The 14,176-nt window shown below is 33.1% G+C and overlaps 1 protein-coding gene across 1 annotated transcript in view; it reads left to right on the top strand.

Annotated features, from left to right (window-relative positions):
* The window catches only part of LOC127923847 (NACHT, LRR and PYD domains-containing protein 12-like), a 55,457-nt gene that overhangs the window by 18,341 nt on the left and 22,940 nt on the right, over nt 1-14,176 (top strand). The window contains exon 5 of the mRNA XM_052507994.1: nt 11,157-12,948. Coding sequence (XP_052363954.1) covers nt 11,157-12,948 — 1,792 coding nt within the window. The remainder of the gene's footprint in view (nt 1-11,156; nt 12,949-14,176) is intronic.

The raw sequence follows: 14,176 nt of genomic DNA, 5'->3' as shown, positions 1-14,176 counted from the left end.
TGGCTGTATAGTTATAGTATAGTATAGTACAATGGCTGTATAGTTATAGTACAGTATAGTACAATGGCTCTATAGTTATAGTACAGTATAGTACAATGGCTCTATAGTTATAGTATAGTACAATGGCTCTATAGTTATAGTACAGTACAATGGCTGTATAGTTATAGTATAGTATAGTACAATGGCTCTATAGTTATAGTATAGTACAATGGCTGTATAGTTATAGTATAGTACAATGGCTGTATAGTTATAGTACAATAGGGCTGTATAGTTATAGTATAGTACAGTATAGTACAATGGCTCTATAGTTATAGTACAGTATAGTACAATGGCTCTATAGTTATAGTATAGTACAATGGCTCTATAGTTATAGTAAGTATAGCTCTGTATAGTTATAGTATAGTACAATGGCTCTATAGTTTTAGTACAGTATAGTACAATGGCTCTATAGTTATAGTACAGTATAGTACAATGGCTCTATAGTTATAGTATAGTATAGTACAATGGCTCTATAGTTATAGTATAGTACAATGGCTCTATAGTTATAGTACAGTATAGTACAATGGCTCTATAGTTATAGTACAGTATAGTACAATGGCTCTATAGTTATAGTACAGTATAGTACAATGGCTCTATAGTTATAGTATAGTACAATGGCTCTATAGTTATAGTTATAGTACAGTATAGTACAATGGCTCTATAGTTATAGTACAGTATAGTACAATGGCTCTATAGTTATAGTACAGTATAGTACAATGGCTCTATAGTTATAGTACAGTATAGTACAATGGCTCTATAGTTATAGTATAGTATAGTACAATGGCTCTATAGTTATAGTATAGTATAGTACAATGGCTCTATAGTTATAGTACAGTATAGTACAATGGCTCTATAGTTATAGTACAGTATAGTACAATGGCTCTATAGTTATAGTACAGTATAGTACAATGGCTCTATAGTTATAGTACAGTATAGTATAGTACAATGGCTCTATAGTTATAGTACAGTATAGTACAATGGCTCTATAGTTATAGTATAGTACAATGGCTGTATAGTTATAGTACAGTATAGTACAATGGCTGTATAGTTAGTAGTATAGTACAATGGCTCTATAGTTATAGTACAGTATAGTACAATGGCTCTATAGTTATAGTACAGTATAGTACAATGGCTCTATAGTTATAGTATAGTATAGTACAATGGCTCTATAGTTATAGTATATAGTACAATGGCTCTATAGTTATAGTACAGTATAGTACAATGGCTCTATAGTTATAGTACAGTATAGTACAATGGCTCTATAGTTATAGTATAGTATAGTACAATGGCTCTATAGTTATAGTACAGTATAGTACAATGGCTCTATAGTTATAGTACAGTATAGTACAATGGCTCTATATAGTTATAGTACAGTATAGTACAATGGCTCTATAGTTATAGTACAGTATAGTACAATGGCTCTATAGTTATAGTACAGTATAGTACAATGGCTCTATAGTTATAGTATAGTATAGTACAATGGCTCTATAGTTATAGTATAGTATAGTACAATGGCTCTATAGTTATAGTATAGTACAATGGCTCTATAGTTACAATGGCTCTATAGTTATAGTACAGTATAGTACAATGGCTCTATAGTTATAGTACAGTATAGTACAATGGCTCTATAGTTATAGTACAGTATAGTACAATGGCTCTATAGTTATAGTACAGTATAGTACAATGGCTCTATAGTTATAGTACAGTATAGTACAATGGCTCTATAGTTATAGTACAATGGCTCTATAGTTATAGTACAGTATAGTACAATGGCTCTATAGTTATAGTACAGTATAGTACAATGGCTCTATAGTTATAGTACAGTATAGTACAATGGCTCTATAGTTATAGTACAGTATAGTACAATGGCTCTATAGTTATAGTTATACAATGGCTATAGTTATAGTACAGTATAGTACAATGGCTGTATAGTTATAGTATAGTACAATGGCTCTATAGTTTAGTACAGTATAGTACAATGGCTCTATAGTTATAGTACAGTATAGTACAATGGCTCTATAGTTATAGTATAGTATAGTACAATGGCTCTATAGTTATAGTATAGTACAATGGCTCTATAGTTATAGTACAGTATAGTACAATGGCTCTATAGTTATAGTACAGTATAGTACAATGGCTCTATAGTTATAGTATAGTATAGTACAATGGCTCTATAGTTATAGTACAGTATAGTACAATGGCTCTATAGTTATAGTACAGTATAGTACAATGGCTCTATAGTTATAGTACAGTATAGTACAATGGCTCTATAGTTATAGTACAGTATAGTACAATGGCTCTATAGTTATAGTATAGTATAGTACAATGGCTCTATAGTTATAGTATAGTATAGTACAATGGCTCTATAGTTATAGTACAGTATAGTACAATGGCTCTATAGTTATAGTACAGTATAGTACAATGGCTCTATAGTTATAGTACAGTATAGTACAATGGCTCTATAGTTATAGTACAGTATAGTACAATGGCTCTATAGTTATAGTATAGTATAGTACAATGGCTCTATAGTTATAGTACAGTATAGTACAATGGCTCTATAGTTATAGTACAGTATAGTACAATGGCTCTATAGTTATAGTACAGTATAGTACAATGGCTCTATAGTTATAGTACAGTATAGTACAATGGCTCTATAGTTATAGTATAGTACAATGGCTGTATAGTTATAGTACAGTATAGTACAATGGCTGTATAGTTATAGTATAGTACAAGGGCTCTATAGTTTTAGTACAGTATAGTACAATGGCTCTATAGTTATAGTACAGTATAGTACAATGGCTCTATAGTTATAGTATAGTATAGTACAATGGCTCTATAGTTATAGTATAGTACAATGGCTCTATAGTTATAGTACAGTATAGTACAATGGCTCTATAGTTATAGTACAGTATAGTACAATGGCTCTATAGTTATAGTATAGTATAGTACAATGGCTCTATAGTTATAGTACAGTATAGTACAATGGCTCTATAGTTATAGTACAGTATAGTACAATGGCTCTATAGTTATAGTACAGTATAGTACAATGGCTCTATAGTTATAGTACAGTATAGTACAATGGCTCTATAGTTATAGTATAGTATAGTACAATGGCTCTATAGTTATAGTATAGTATAGTACAATGGCTCTATAGTTATAGTACAGTATAGTACAATGGCTCTATAGTTATAGTATAGTACAATGGCTCTATAGTTATAGTACAGTATAGTACAATGGCTCTATAGTTATAGTACAGTATAGTACAATGGCTCTATAGTTATAGTACAGTATAGTACAATGGCTCTATAGTTATAGTACAGTATAGTACAATGGCTCTATAGTTATAGTATAGTACAATGGCTGTATAGTTATAGTACAGTATAGTACAATGGCTCTATAGTTATAGTACAGTATAGTACAATGGCTGTATAGTTATAGTACAGTATAGTACAATGGCTGTATAGTAGTACAATGGCTCTATAGTTATAGTATAGTACAATGGCTCTATAGTTATAGTATAGTATAGTACAATGGCTCTATAGTTATAGTATAGTATAGTACAATGGCTCTATAGTTATAGTATAGTACAATGGCTCTATAGTTATAGTACAGTATAGTACAATGGCTCTATAGTTATAGTACAGTATAGTACAATGGCTCTATAGTTATAGTACAGTATAGTACAATGGCTCTATAGTTATAGTATAGTATAGTACAATGGCTCTATAGTTATAGTATAGTATAGTACAATGGCTCTATAGTTATAGTATAGTATAGTACAATGGCTCTATAGTTATAGTACAGTATAGTACAATGGCTGTATAGTTATAGTACAGTATAGTACAATGGCTGTATAGTTATAGTATAGTACAATGGCTCTATAGTTATAGTATAGTATAGTACAATGGCTCTATAGTTATAGTATAGTATAGTACAATGGCTCTATAGTTATAGTATAGTACAATGGCTCTATAGTTATAGTACAGTATAGTACAATGGCTCTATAGTTATAGTACAGTATAGTACAATGGCTCTATAGTTATAGTACAGTATAGTACAATGGCTCTATAGTTATAGTATAGTATAGTACAATGGCTCTATAGTTATAGTACAGTATAGTACAATGGCTCTATAGTTATAGTACAGTATAGTACAATGGCTCTATAGTTATAGTACAGTATAGTACAATGGCTGTATAGTTATAGTACAGTATAGTACAATGGCTCTATAGTTATAGTACAGTACAATGGCTGTATAGTTATAGTACAGTATAGTACAATGGCTCTATAGTTATAGTACAGTACAATGGCTCTATAGTTATAGTACAGTATAGTACAATGGCTGTATAGTTATAGTACAGTATAGTACAATGGCTCTATAGTTATAGTACAGTACAATGGCTCTATAGTTATAGTACAGTATAGTACAATGGCTCTATAGTTATAGTACAGTACAATGGCTCTATAGTTATAGTATAGTACAATGGCTCTATAGTTATAGTATAGTATAGTACAATGGCTCTATAGTTATAGTACAGTATAGTACAATGGCTCTATAGTTATAGTATAGTATAGTACAATGGCTCTATAGTTATAGTATAGTACAATGGCTCTATAGTTATAGTATAGTATAGTACAATGGCTGTATAGTTATAGTATAGTATAGTACAATGGCTCTATAGTTATAGTACAGTATAGTACAATGGCTCTATAGTTATAGTATAGTACAATGGCTCTATAGTTATAGTATAGTACAATGGCTCTATAGTTATAGTATAGTATAGTACAATGGCTCTATAGTTATAGTATAGTATAGTACAATGGCTCTATAGTTATAGTACAGTATAGTACAATGGCTCTATAGTTATAGTACAGTATAGTACAATGGCTCTATAGTTATAGTACAGTATAGTACAATGGCTCTATAGTTATAGTATAGTATAGTACAATGGCTCTATAGTTATAGTACAGTATGGCTCTATAGTTATAGTACAATGGCTCTATAGTTATAGTACAGTACAATGGCTCTATAGTTATAGTACAGTATAGTACAATGGCTCTATAGTTATAGTATAGTATAGTACAATGGCTCTATAGTTATAGTACAGTATAGTACAATGGCTCTATAGTTATAGTATAGTATAGTACAATGGCTCTATAGTTATAGTACAGTATAGTACAATGGCTCTATAGTTATAGTACAGTATAGTACAATGGCTCTATAGTTATAGTATAGTATAGTACAATGGCTCTATAGTTATAGTACAGTATAGTACAATGGCTCTATAGTTATAGTACAGTACAATGGCTCTATAGTTATAGTACAGTATAGTACAATGGCTCTATAGTTATAGTATAGTATAGTACAATGGCTCTATAGTTATAGTACAGTATAGTACAATGGCTCTATAGTTATAGTACAGTATAGTACAATGGCTCTATAGTTATAGTATAGTATAGTACAATGGCTCTATAGTTATAGTACAGTATAGTACAATGGCTCTATAGTTATAGTACAGTACAATGGCTCTATAGTTATAGTACAGTACAGTACAATGGCTCTATAGTTATAGTACAGTATAGTACAATGGCTCTATAGTTATAGTACAGTACAATGGCTCTATAGTTATAGTATAGTATAGTACAATGGCTCTATAGTTATAGTATAGTATAGTACAATGGCTCTATAGTTATAGTATAGTACAATGGCTGTATAGTTATAGTACAGTATAGTACAATGGCTCTATAGTTATAGTATAGTATAGTACAATGGCTGTATAGTTATAGTACAGTATAGTACAATGGCTCTATAGTTATAGTACAGTACAATGGCTGTATAGTTATAGTACAGTATAGTACAATGGCTCTATAGTTATAGTACAGTACAATGGCTCTATAGTTATAGTACAGTATAGTACAATGGCTGTATAGTTATAGTACAGTATAGTACAATGGCTCTATAGTTATAGTACAGTACAATGGCTCTATAGTTATAGTACAGTATAGTACAATGGCTCTATAGTTATAGTACAGTATAGTACAATGGCTCTATAGTTATAGTACAGTACAATGGCTCTATAGTTATAGTATAGTACAATGGCTCTATAGTTATAGCTATAGTACAATGGCTCTATAGTTATAGTATAGTACAATGGCTCTATAGTTATAGTATAGTACAATGGCTCTATAGTTATAGTACAGTATAGTACAATGGCTCTATAGTTATAGTACAGTACAATGGCTCTATAGTTATAGTACAGTATAGTACAATGGCTCTATAGTTATAGTACAGTATAGTACAATGGCTCTATAGTTATAGTACAGTACAATGGCTGTATAGTTATAGTATAGTACAATGGCTCTATAGTTATAGTATAGTATAGTACAATGGCTCTATAGTTATAGTACAGTACAATGGCTCTATAGTTATAGTACAGTATAGTACAATGGCTCTATAGTTATAGTACAGTATAGTACAATGGCTCTATAGTTATAGTACAGTATAGTACAATGGCTCTATAGTTATAGTACAGTATAGTACAATGGCTCTATAGTTATAGTACAGTACAATGGCTGTATAGTTATAGTATAGTACAATGGCTCTATAGTTATAGTATAGTATAGTACAATGGCTCTATAGTTATAGTACAGTACAATGGCTCTATAGTTATAGTACAGTATAGTACAATGGCTCTATAGTTATAGTACAGTATAGTACAATGGCTCTATAGTTATAGTACAGTACAATGGCTCTATAGTTATAGTATAGTATAGTACAATGGCTCTATAGTTATAGTATAGTACAATGGCTCTATAGTTATAGTACAGTATAGTACAATGGCTCTATAGTTATAGTATAGTACAATGGCTCTATAGTTATAGTATAGTATAGTACAATGGCTCTATAGTTATAGTACAGTATAGTACAATGGCTCTATAGTTATAGTATAGTACAATGGCTCTATAGTTATAGTATAGTACAATGGCTCTATAGTTATAGTACAGTACAATGGCTCTATAGTTATAGTATAGTACAATGGCTCTATAGTTATAGTACAGTATAGTACAATGGCTCTATAGTTATAGTATAGTACAATGGCTCTATAGTTATAGTATAGTACAATGGCTCTATAGTTATAGTACAGTACAATGGCTCTATAGTTATAGTATAGTACAATGGCTCTATAGTTATAGTACAGTATAGTACAATGGCTCTATAGTTATAGTATAGTATAGTAGTAATGGCTCTATAGTTATAGTACAGTATAGTACAATGGCTCTATAGTTATAGTATAGTATAGTACAATGGCTCTATAGTTATAGTATAGTATAGTACAATGGCTCTATAGTTATAGTATAGTACAATGGCTCTATAGTACAATGGCTCTATAGTTATAGTACAGTATAGTACAATGGCTCTATAGTTATAGTATAGTATAGTACAATGGCTGTATAGTTATAGTACAGTATAGTACAATGGCTCTATAGTTATAGTACAGTATAGTACAATGGCTCTATAGTTATAGTACAGTACAATGGCTGTATAGTTATAGTACAGTATAGTACAATGGCTCTATAGTTATAGTATAGTATAGTACAATGGCTCTATAGTTATAGTACAGTATAGTACAATGGCTCTATAGTTATAGTATAGTACAATGGCTCTATAGTTATAGTACAGTATAGTACAATGGCTGTATAGTTATAGTATAGTATAGTACAATGGCTGTATAGTTATAGTATAGTACAATGGCTCTATAGTTATAGTATCTATAGTTAGTACAATGGCTCTATAGTTATAGTACAGTATAGTACAATGGCTCTATAGTTATAGTATAGTACAATGGCTCTATAGTTATAGTACAGTATAGTACAATGGCTCTATAGTTATAGTATAGTATGGCTCTAGTTATAGTACAATGGCTCTATAGTTATAGTACAGTACAATGGCTCTATAGTTATAGTTACAATGGCTCTATAGTTATAGTATAGTACAATGGCTGTATAGTTATAGTACAGTATAGTACAATGGCTGTATAGTTATAGTACAATGGCTCTATAGTTATAGTACAGTATAGTACAATGGCTCTATAGTTATAGTATAGTATAGTACAATGGCTGTATAGTTATAGTATAGTATAGTACAATGGCTCTATAGTTATAGTACAATAGTACAATGGCTCTATAGTTATAGTATAGTATAGTACAATGGCTCTATAGTTATAGTACAGTATAGTACAATGGCTCTATAGTTATAGTACAGTATAGTACAATGGCTCTATAGTTATAGTATAGTACAATGGCTCTATAGTTATAGTACAGTATAGTACAATGGCTCTATAGTTATAGTACAGTATAGTACAATGGCTCTATAGTTATAGTATAGTACAATGGCTCTATAGTTATAGTACAGTATAGTACAATGGCTCTATAGTTATAGTATAGTACAATGGCTCTATAGTTATAGTACAGTATAGTACAATGGCTCTATAGTTATAGTATAGTACAATGGCTCTATAGTATAGTTATAGTACAATGGCTCTATAGTTAATATAGTACAATGGCTCTATAGTACAATACAATGGCTCTATAGTTATAGTATAGTATAGTACAATGGCTCTATAGTTATAGTACAGTACAATGGCTCTATAGTTATAGTATAGTACAATGGCTCTATAGTTAGTACAATGGCTATAGTTATAGTATAGTACAATGGCTCTATAGTTATAGTATAGTACAATGGCTCTATAGTTATAGTATAGTACAATGGCTATAGTACAATGGCTCTATAGTTATAGTATAGTATAGTACAATGGCTGTATAGTTATAGTACAGTATAGTACAATGGCTCTATAGTTATAGTATAGTATAGTACAATGGCTGTATAGTTATAGTACAGTATAGTACAATGGCTCTATAGTTATAGTATAGTACAATGGCTCTATAGTTATAGTACAGTATAGTACAATGGCTCTATAGTTATAGTACAGTACAATGGCTGTATAGTATAGTACAGTATAGTACAATGGCTCTATAGTTATAGTATAGTATAGTACAATGGCTCTATAGTTATAGTATAGTACAATGGTTGTATAGTTATAGTATAGTACAATGGCTCTATAGTTATAGTACAGTATAGTACAATGGCTGTATAGTTATAGTACAGTATAGTACAATGGCTCTATAGTTATAGTATAGTATAGTACAATGGCTGTATAGTTATAGTACAGTATAGTACAATGGCTCTATAGTTATAGTATAGTACAATGGCTGTATAGTTATAGTATAGTACAATGGCTGTATAGTTATAGTACAGTATAGTACAATGGCTGTATAGTTATAGTACAGTATAGTACAATGGCTCTATAGTTATAGTATAGTATAGTACAATGGCTGTATAGTTATAGTACAGTATAGTACAATGGCTCTATAGTTATAGTATAGTACAATGGCTCTATAGTTATAGTACAGTATAGTACAATGGCTCTATAGTTATAGTATAGTATAGTACAATGGCTGTATAGTTATAGTATAGTATAGTACAATGGCTCTATAGTTATAGTACAGTATAGTACAATGGCTCTATAGTTATAGTACAGTATAGTACAATGGCTCTATAGTTATAGTACAGTATAGTACAATGGCTCTATAGTTATAGTACAGTATAGTACAATGGCTCTATAGTTATAGTACAGTATAGTACAATGGCTCTATAGTTATAGTATAGTATAGTACAATGGCTCTATAGTTATAGTACAGTATAGTACAATGGCTGTATAGTTATAGTACAGTATAGTACAATGGCTCTATAGTTATAGTACAGTATAGTACAATGGCTCTATAGTTATAGTATAGTATAGTACAATGGCTCTATAGTTATAGTATAGTACAATGGCTCTATAGTTATAGTATAGTATAGTTATAGTACAATGGCTGTATAGTTATAGTACAGTATAGTACAATGGCTCTATAGTTATAGTATAGTATAGTACAATGGCTGTATAGTTATAGTACAGTATAGTACAATGGCTGTATAGTTATAGTATAGTATAGTACAATGGCTGTATAGTTATAGTACAGTATAGTACAATGGCTGTATAGTTATAGTATAGTATAGTACAATGGCTGTATAGTTATAGTACAGTATAGTACAATGGCTGTATAGTTATAGTATAGTATAGTACAATGGCTGTATAGTTATAGTACAGTATAGTACAATGGCTCTATAGTTATAGTACAGTATAGTACAATGGCTCTATAGTTATAGTACAGTATAGTACAATGGCTCTATAGTTATAGTATAGTACAATGGCTGTATAGTTATAGTATAGTATAGTACAATGGCTGTATAGTTATAGTACAGTATAGTACAATGGCTCTATAGTTATAGTATAGTACAATGGCTGTATAGTTATAGTACAGTATAGTACAATGGCTCTATAGTTATAGTACAGTATAGTACAATGGCTCTATAGTTATAGTATAGTATAGTACAATGGCTCTATAGTTATAGTATAGTACAATGGCTGTATAGTTATAGTACAGTATAGTACAATGGCTCTATAGTTATAGTACAGTATAGTACAATGGCTCTATAGTTATAGTATAGTATAGTACAATGGCTGTATAGTTATAGTACAGTATAGTACAATGGCTCTATAGTTATAGTACAGTATAGTACAATGGCTCTATAGTTATAGTATAGTATAGTACAATGGCTGTATAGTTATAGTACAGTATAGTACAATGGCTCTATAGTTATAGTATAGTATAGTTCTCCCACCACTTTAGATCATTCATGACCGAGCCAAGGTCTTCCTGTGTAGATCAGCATTCTAGCCAGTCTGACGATAAGTTCATTCGTTTTTACCAAGGAACAGACAGTCATTGTTGTAATTCTTGATTATATTTACACACATTATATTCAGTACTAGGTTTAAAAAGAAAATTCATACATCTATACAGTAACATAATAGTATTCTGATTAGTCAGTCCTGATTGAAATGTATACATAATTAGTCATTATTGATTAAAAAAAAACTTTATAATAGTCCTACAATACTGTAGACATTAAAACAGACGTAATATTAATATCCTCTGTGGTATTTCTTCATTCAGATGAGCTTGCTGTGATTTGCCAACGTGAACTCAAATCTAATCTAAAGAAGAAGTTTCAATGTGTATTTGAGGGGATCGCTAAACAAGGAAACCCAACACTTCTCAATAAGATCTACACAGAGCTCTACATCACAGAGGGTGGAACAGGAGAGGTCAATAATGAACATGAGCTGAGACAGATTGAGACAACAACCAGGAAACAAGCAAGACCAGAGACTCCAATCAAATGCAACGACATCTTCAAACCCTTAACTGGACAAGACAAACTTATCAGAACTGTGCTGACAAAGGGAGTCACTGGCATTGGAAAAACAGTCTCTGTGCAGAAGTTCATTCTGGATTGGGCTGAAGGAAAAGCAAATCAGGATGTCCAATTTGTGTTTTCATTCCCTTTTCGGGAGCTGAATTTGATGAAAGCGGATCAACACACTTTCATTGAACTTCTCAATCACTTCTCAATGGAAACCAAACAATCAAGAATCTCCAACTATGACAAGTACAAAGTTCTGTTCATCTTTGATGGTCTGGATGAGTGTCGACTGCCCCTAGACTTCCAGAAGAACAAGATCTGTTGGGACGTCACAGAGTCAACCTCAGTGGATGTTCTGCTGACAAATCTCATCAAGGGAAATCTGCTTCCCTCTGCTCTCCTCTGGATAACTACCCGACCTGCAGCAGCCAATAAGATCCCTTCAGGGTGTGTTGACCAGGTGACAGAGGTACGAGGGTTCAATGACCCACAGAAGGAGGAGTACTTCAGGAAGAGATTCAGTGATGAGGACCTGGCCAGCAGAATCATCTCACACATAAAGACATCAAGGAGCCTCCACATCATGTGCCACATTCCAGTCTTCTGTTGGATTTCTGCTATAGTCCTTGAATACATGCTGAAACACAAGAGAGAAGAGATGCCCAAGACTCTGACTGAGATGTACACACACCTTGTGATGTTTTATACCAAACAGAAGAATGAAAAGTATCTTGGGAAAGAAGAGACAGGTCCACACTGGAATAAAGAGAGCATTCTGTCACTGGGAAAACTGGCTTTTCAGCAGCTTGTGAAGGGCAATCTGATTTTCTATGAAGAAGACCTGAAAGAGGCTGGCATTGATGTCAATGAAGCCTCAGTGTACTCAGGATTGTGCACACAGCTCTTTAAAGAGGAATGTGGGCTGTACCAGGACAAGGTGTACTGCTTTGTTCATCTGAGCATTCAGGAGTTTCTGGCTGCTGTATATGTGTTCCTCTCATTCATCAACAACAATGAGAATGTAATGGACAAACTGAGAACGACGTCCAGGAGCTTTTCTGTGAGGATCAAACAAAGGCGTAAAGTTACTTTCTACAAGAGTGCTGTGGATAAAGCTTTACAAAGTGAGACAGGAAACCTGGACCTTTTCCTCCGCTTCCTTCTGGGCCTCTCACTGGAGTCCAATCAGAAGCACTTACGAGGTCTACTAACAATGACAAGAAGTAGCTCACAGAGCCATGAAGAAACAGTCAAGTACATCAAGGAGAAGATCAGGGAGAATCCCTCTCCAGAGAGGAGCATCAATCTGTTCCACTGTCTGAATGAACTGAAGGACCATTCTCTAGTGGAGGAGATCCAAAGCTACCTGAGATCAGGAAGTCTCTCAAAACCCAACCTGTCACCTGGACAGTGGTCAGCTCTGGTCTTTGTGTTACTGACTTCAGAAAAGGAGCTGGATGTGTTTGACCTGAAGAAATACTCCAGATCAGAGGAAGGTCTTCTGAGGCTGCTGCCAGTGGTCAAAGCCTCCAGAGCTGTTCTGTGAGTAAATAAAATGACATATAAGAACTAATCATCAGGAAGAAATATTCAGTTTAGAGAAAAATATGTATTATAATATGTATAATACAGTGCCCTGCGAAAGTATTCGGCCCCCTTGAACTTTGCGACCTTTTGCCACATTTCAGGCTTCAAACATAAAGATATAAAACTGTATATTTTTGTGAAGAATCAACAACAAGTGGGACACAATCATGAAGTGGAACGACATTTATTGGATATTTCAAACTTTTTAACAAATCAAAAACTGAAAAATTGGGCGTGCAAAATTATTCAGCCCCTTTACTTTCAGTGCAGCAAACTCTCTCCAGAAGTTCAGTGAGGATCTCTGAATGATCCAATGTTGACCTAAATGACTAATGATGATAAATACAATCCACCTGTGTGTAATCAAGTCTCCGTATAAATGCACCTGATAGTCTCAGAGGTCTGTTAAAAGCACAGAGAGCATCATGAAGAACAAGGAACACACCAGGCAGGTCCGAGATACTGTTGTGAAGAAGTTTAAAGCCGGATTTGGATACAAAAAGATTTCCCAAGCTTTAAACATCCCAAGGAGCACTGTGCAAGCGATAATATTGAAATGGAAGGAGTATCAGACCACTGCAGATCTACCAAGACCTTGCCGTCCCTCTAAACTTTCAGCTCATACAAGAAGAAGACTGATCAGAGATGCAGCCAAGAGGCCCATGATCACTCTGGATGAACTGCAGAGATCTACAGCTGAGGTGGGAGACTCTGTCCATAGGACAACAATCAGTCGTATATTGCACAAATCTGGCCTTTATGGAAGAGTGGCAAGAAGAAAGCTATTTCTTAAAGATATCCATAAAAAGTGTTGTTTAAAGTTTGCCACAAGCCACCTGGGAGACACATCAAACATGTGGAAGAAGGTGCTCTGGTCAGATGAAACCAAAATTGAACTTTTTGGCAACAATGCAAAACGTTATGTTTGGCGTAAAAGCAACACAGCTCATCACCCTGAACACACCATCCCCACTGTCAAACATGGTGGTGGCAGCATCATGGTTTGGGCCTGCTTTTCTTCAGCAGGGAAGAGGGTTAAAATTGATGGGAAGATGGATGGAGCCAAATACAGGACCATTCTGGAAGAAAACCTGATGGAGTCTGCAAAAGACCTGAGACTGGGACAGAGATTTGTCTTCCAACAAGACAATGATCCAAAACATAAAGCAAAATCTACAATGGA

The sequence above is a fragment of the Oncorhynchus keta genome, unplaced genomic scaffold (genome assembly GCF_023373465.1).
Source record: "Oncorhynchus keta strain PuntledgeMale-10-30-2019 unplaced genomic scaffold, Oket_V2 Un_contig_3309_pilon_pilon, whole genome shotgun sequence".
In the NCBI taxonomy this organism is placed as follows: Eukaryota; Metazoa; Chordata; class Actinopteri; order Salmoniformes; family Salmonidae; genus Oncorhynchus; species Oncorhynchus keta.
Note: the sequence above shows the minus strand (reverse complement) of the source record. Positions and strands in the feature narration are given on the sequence as shown.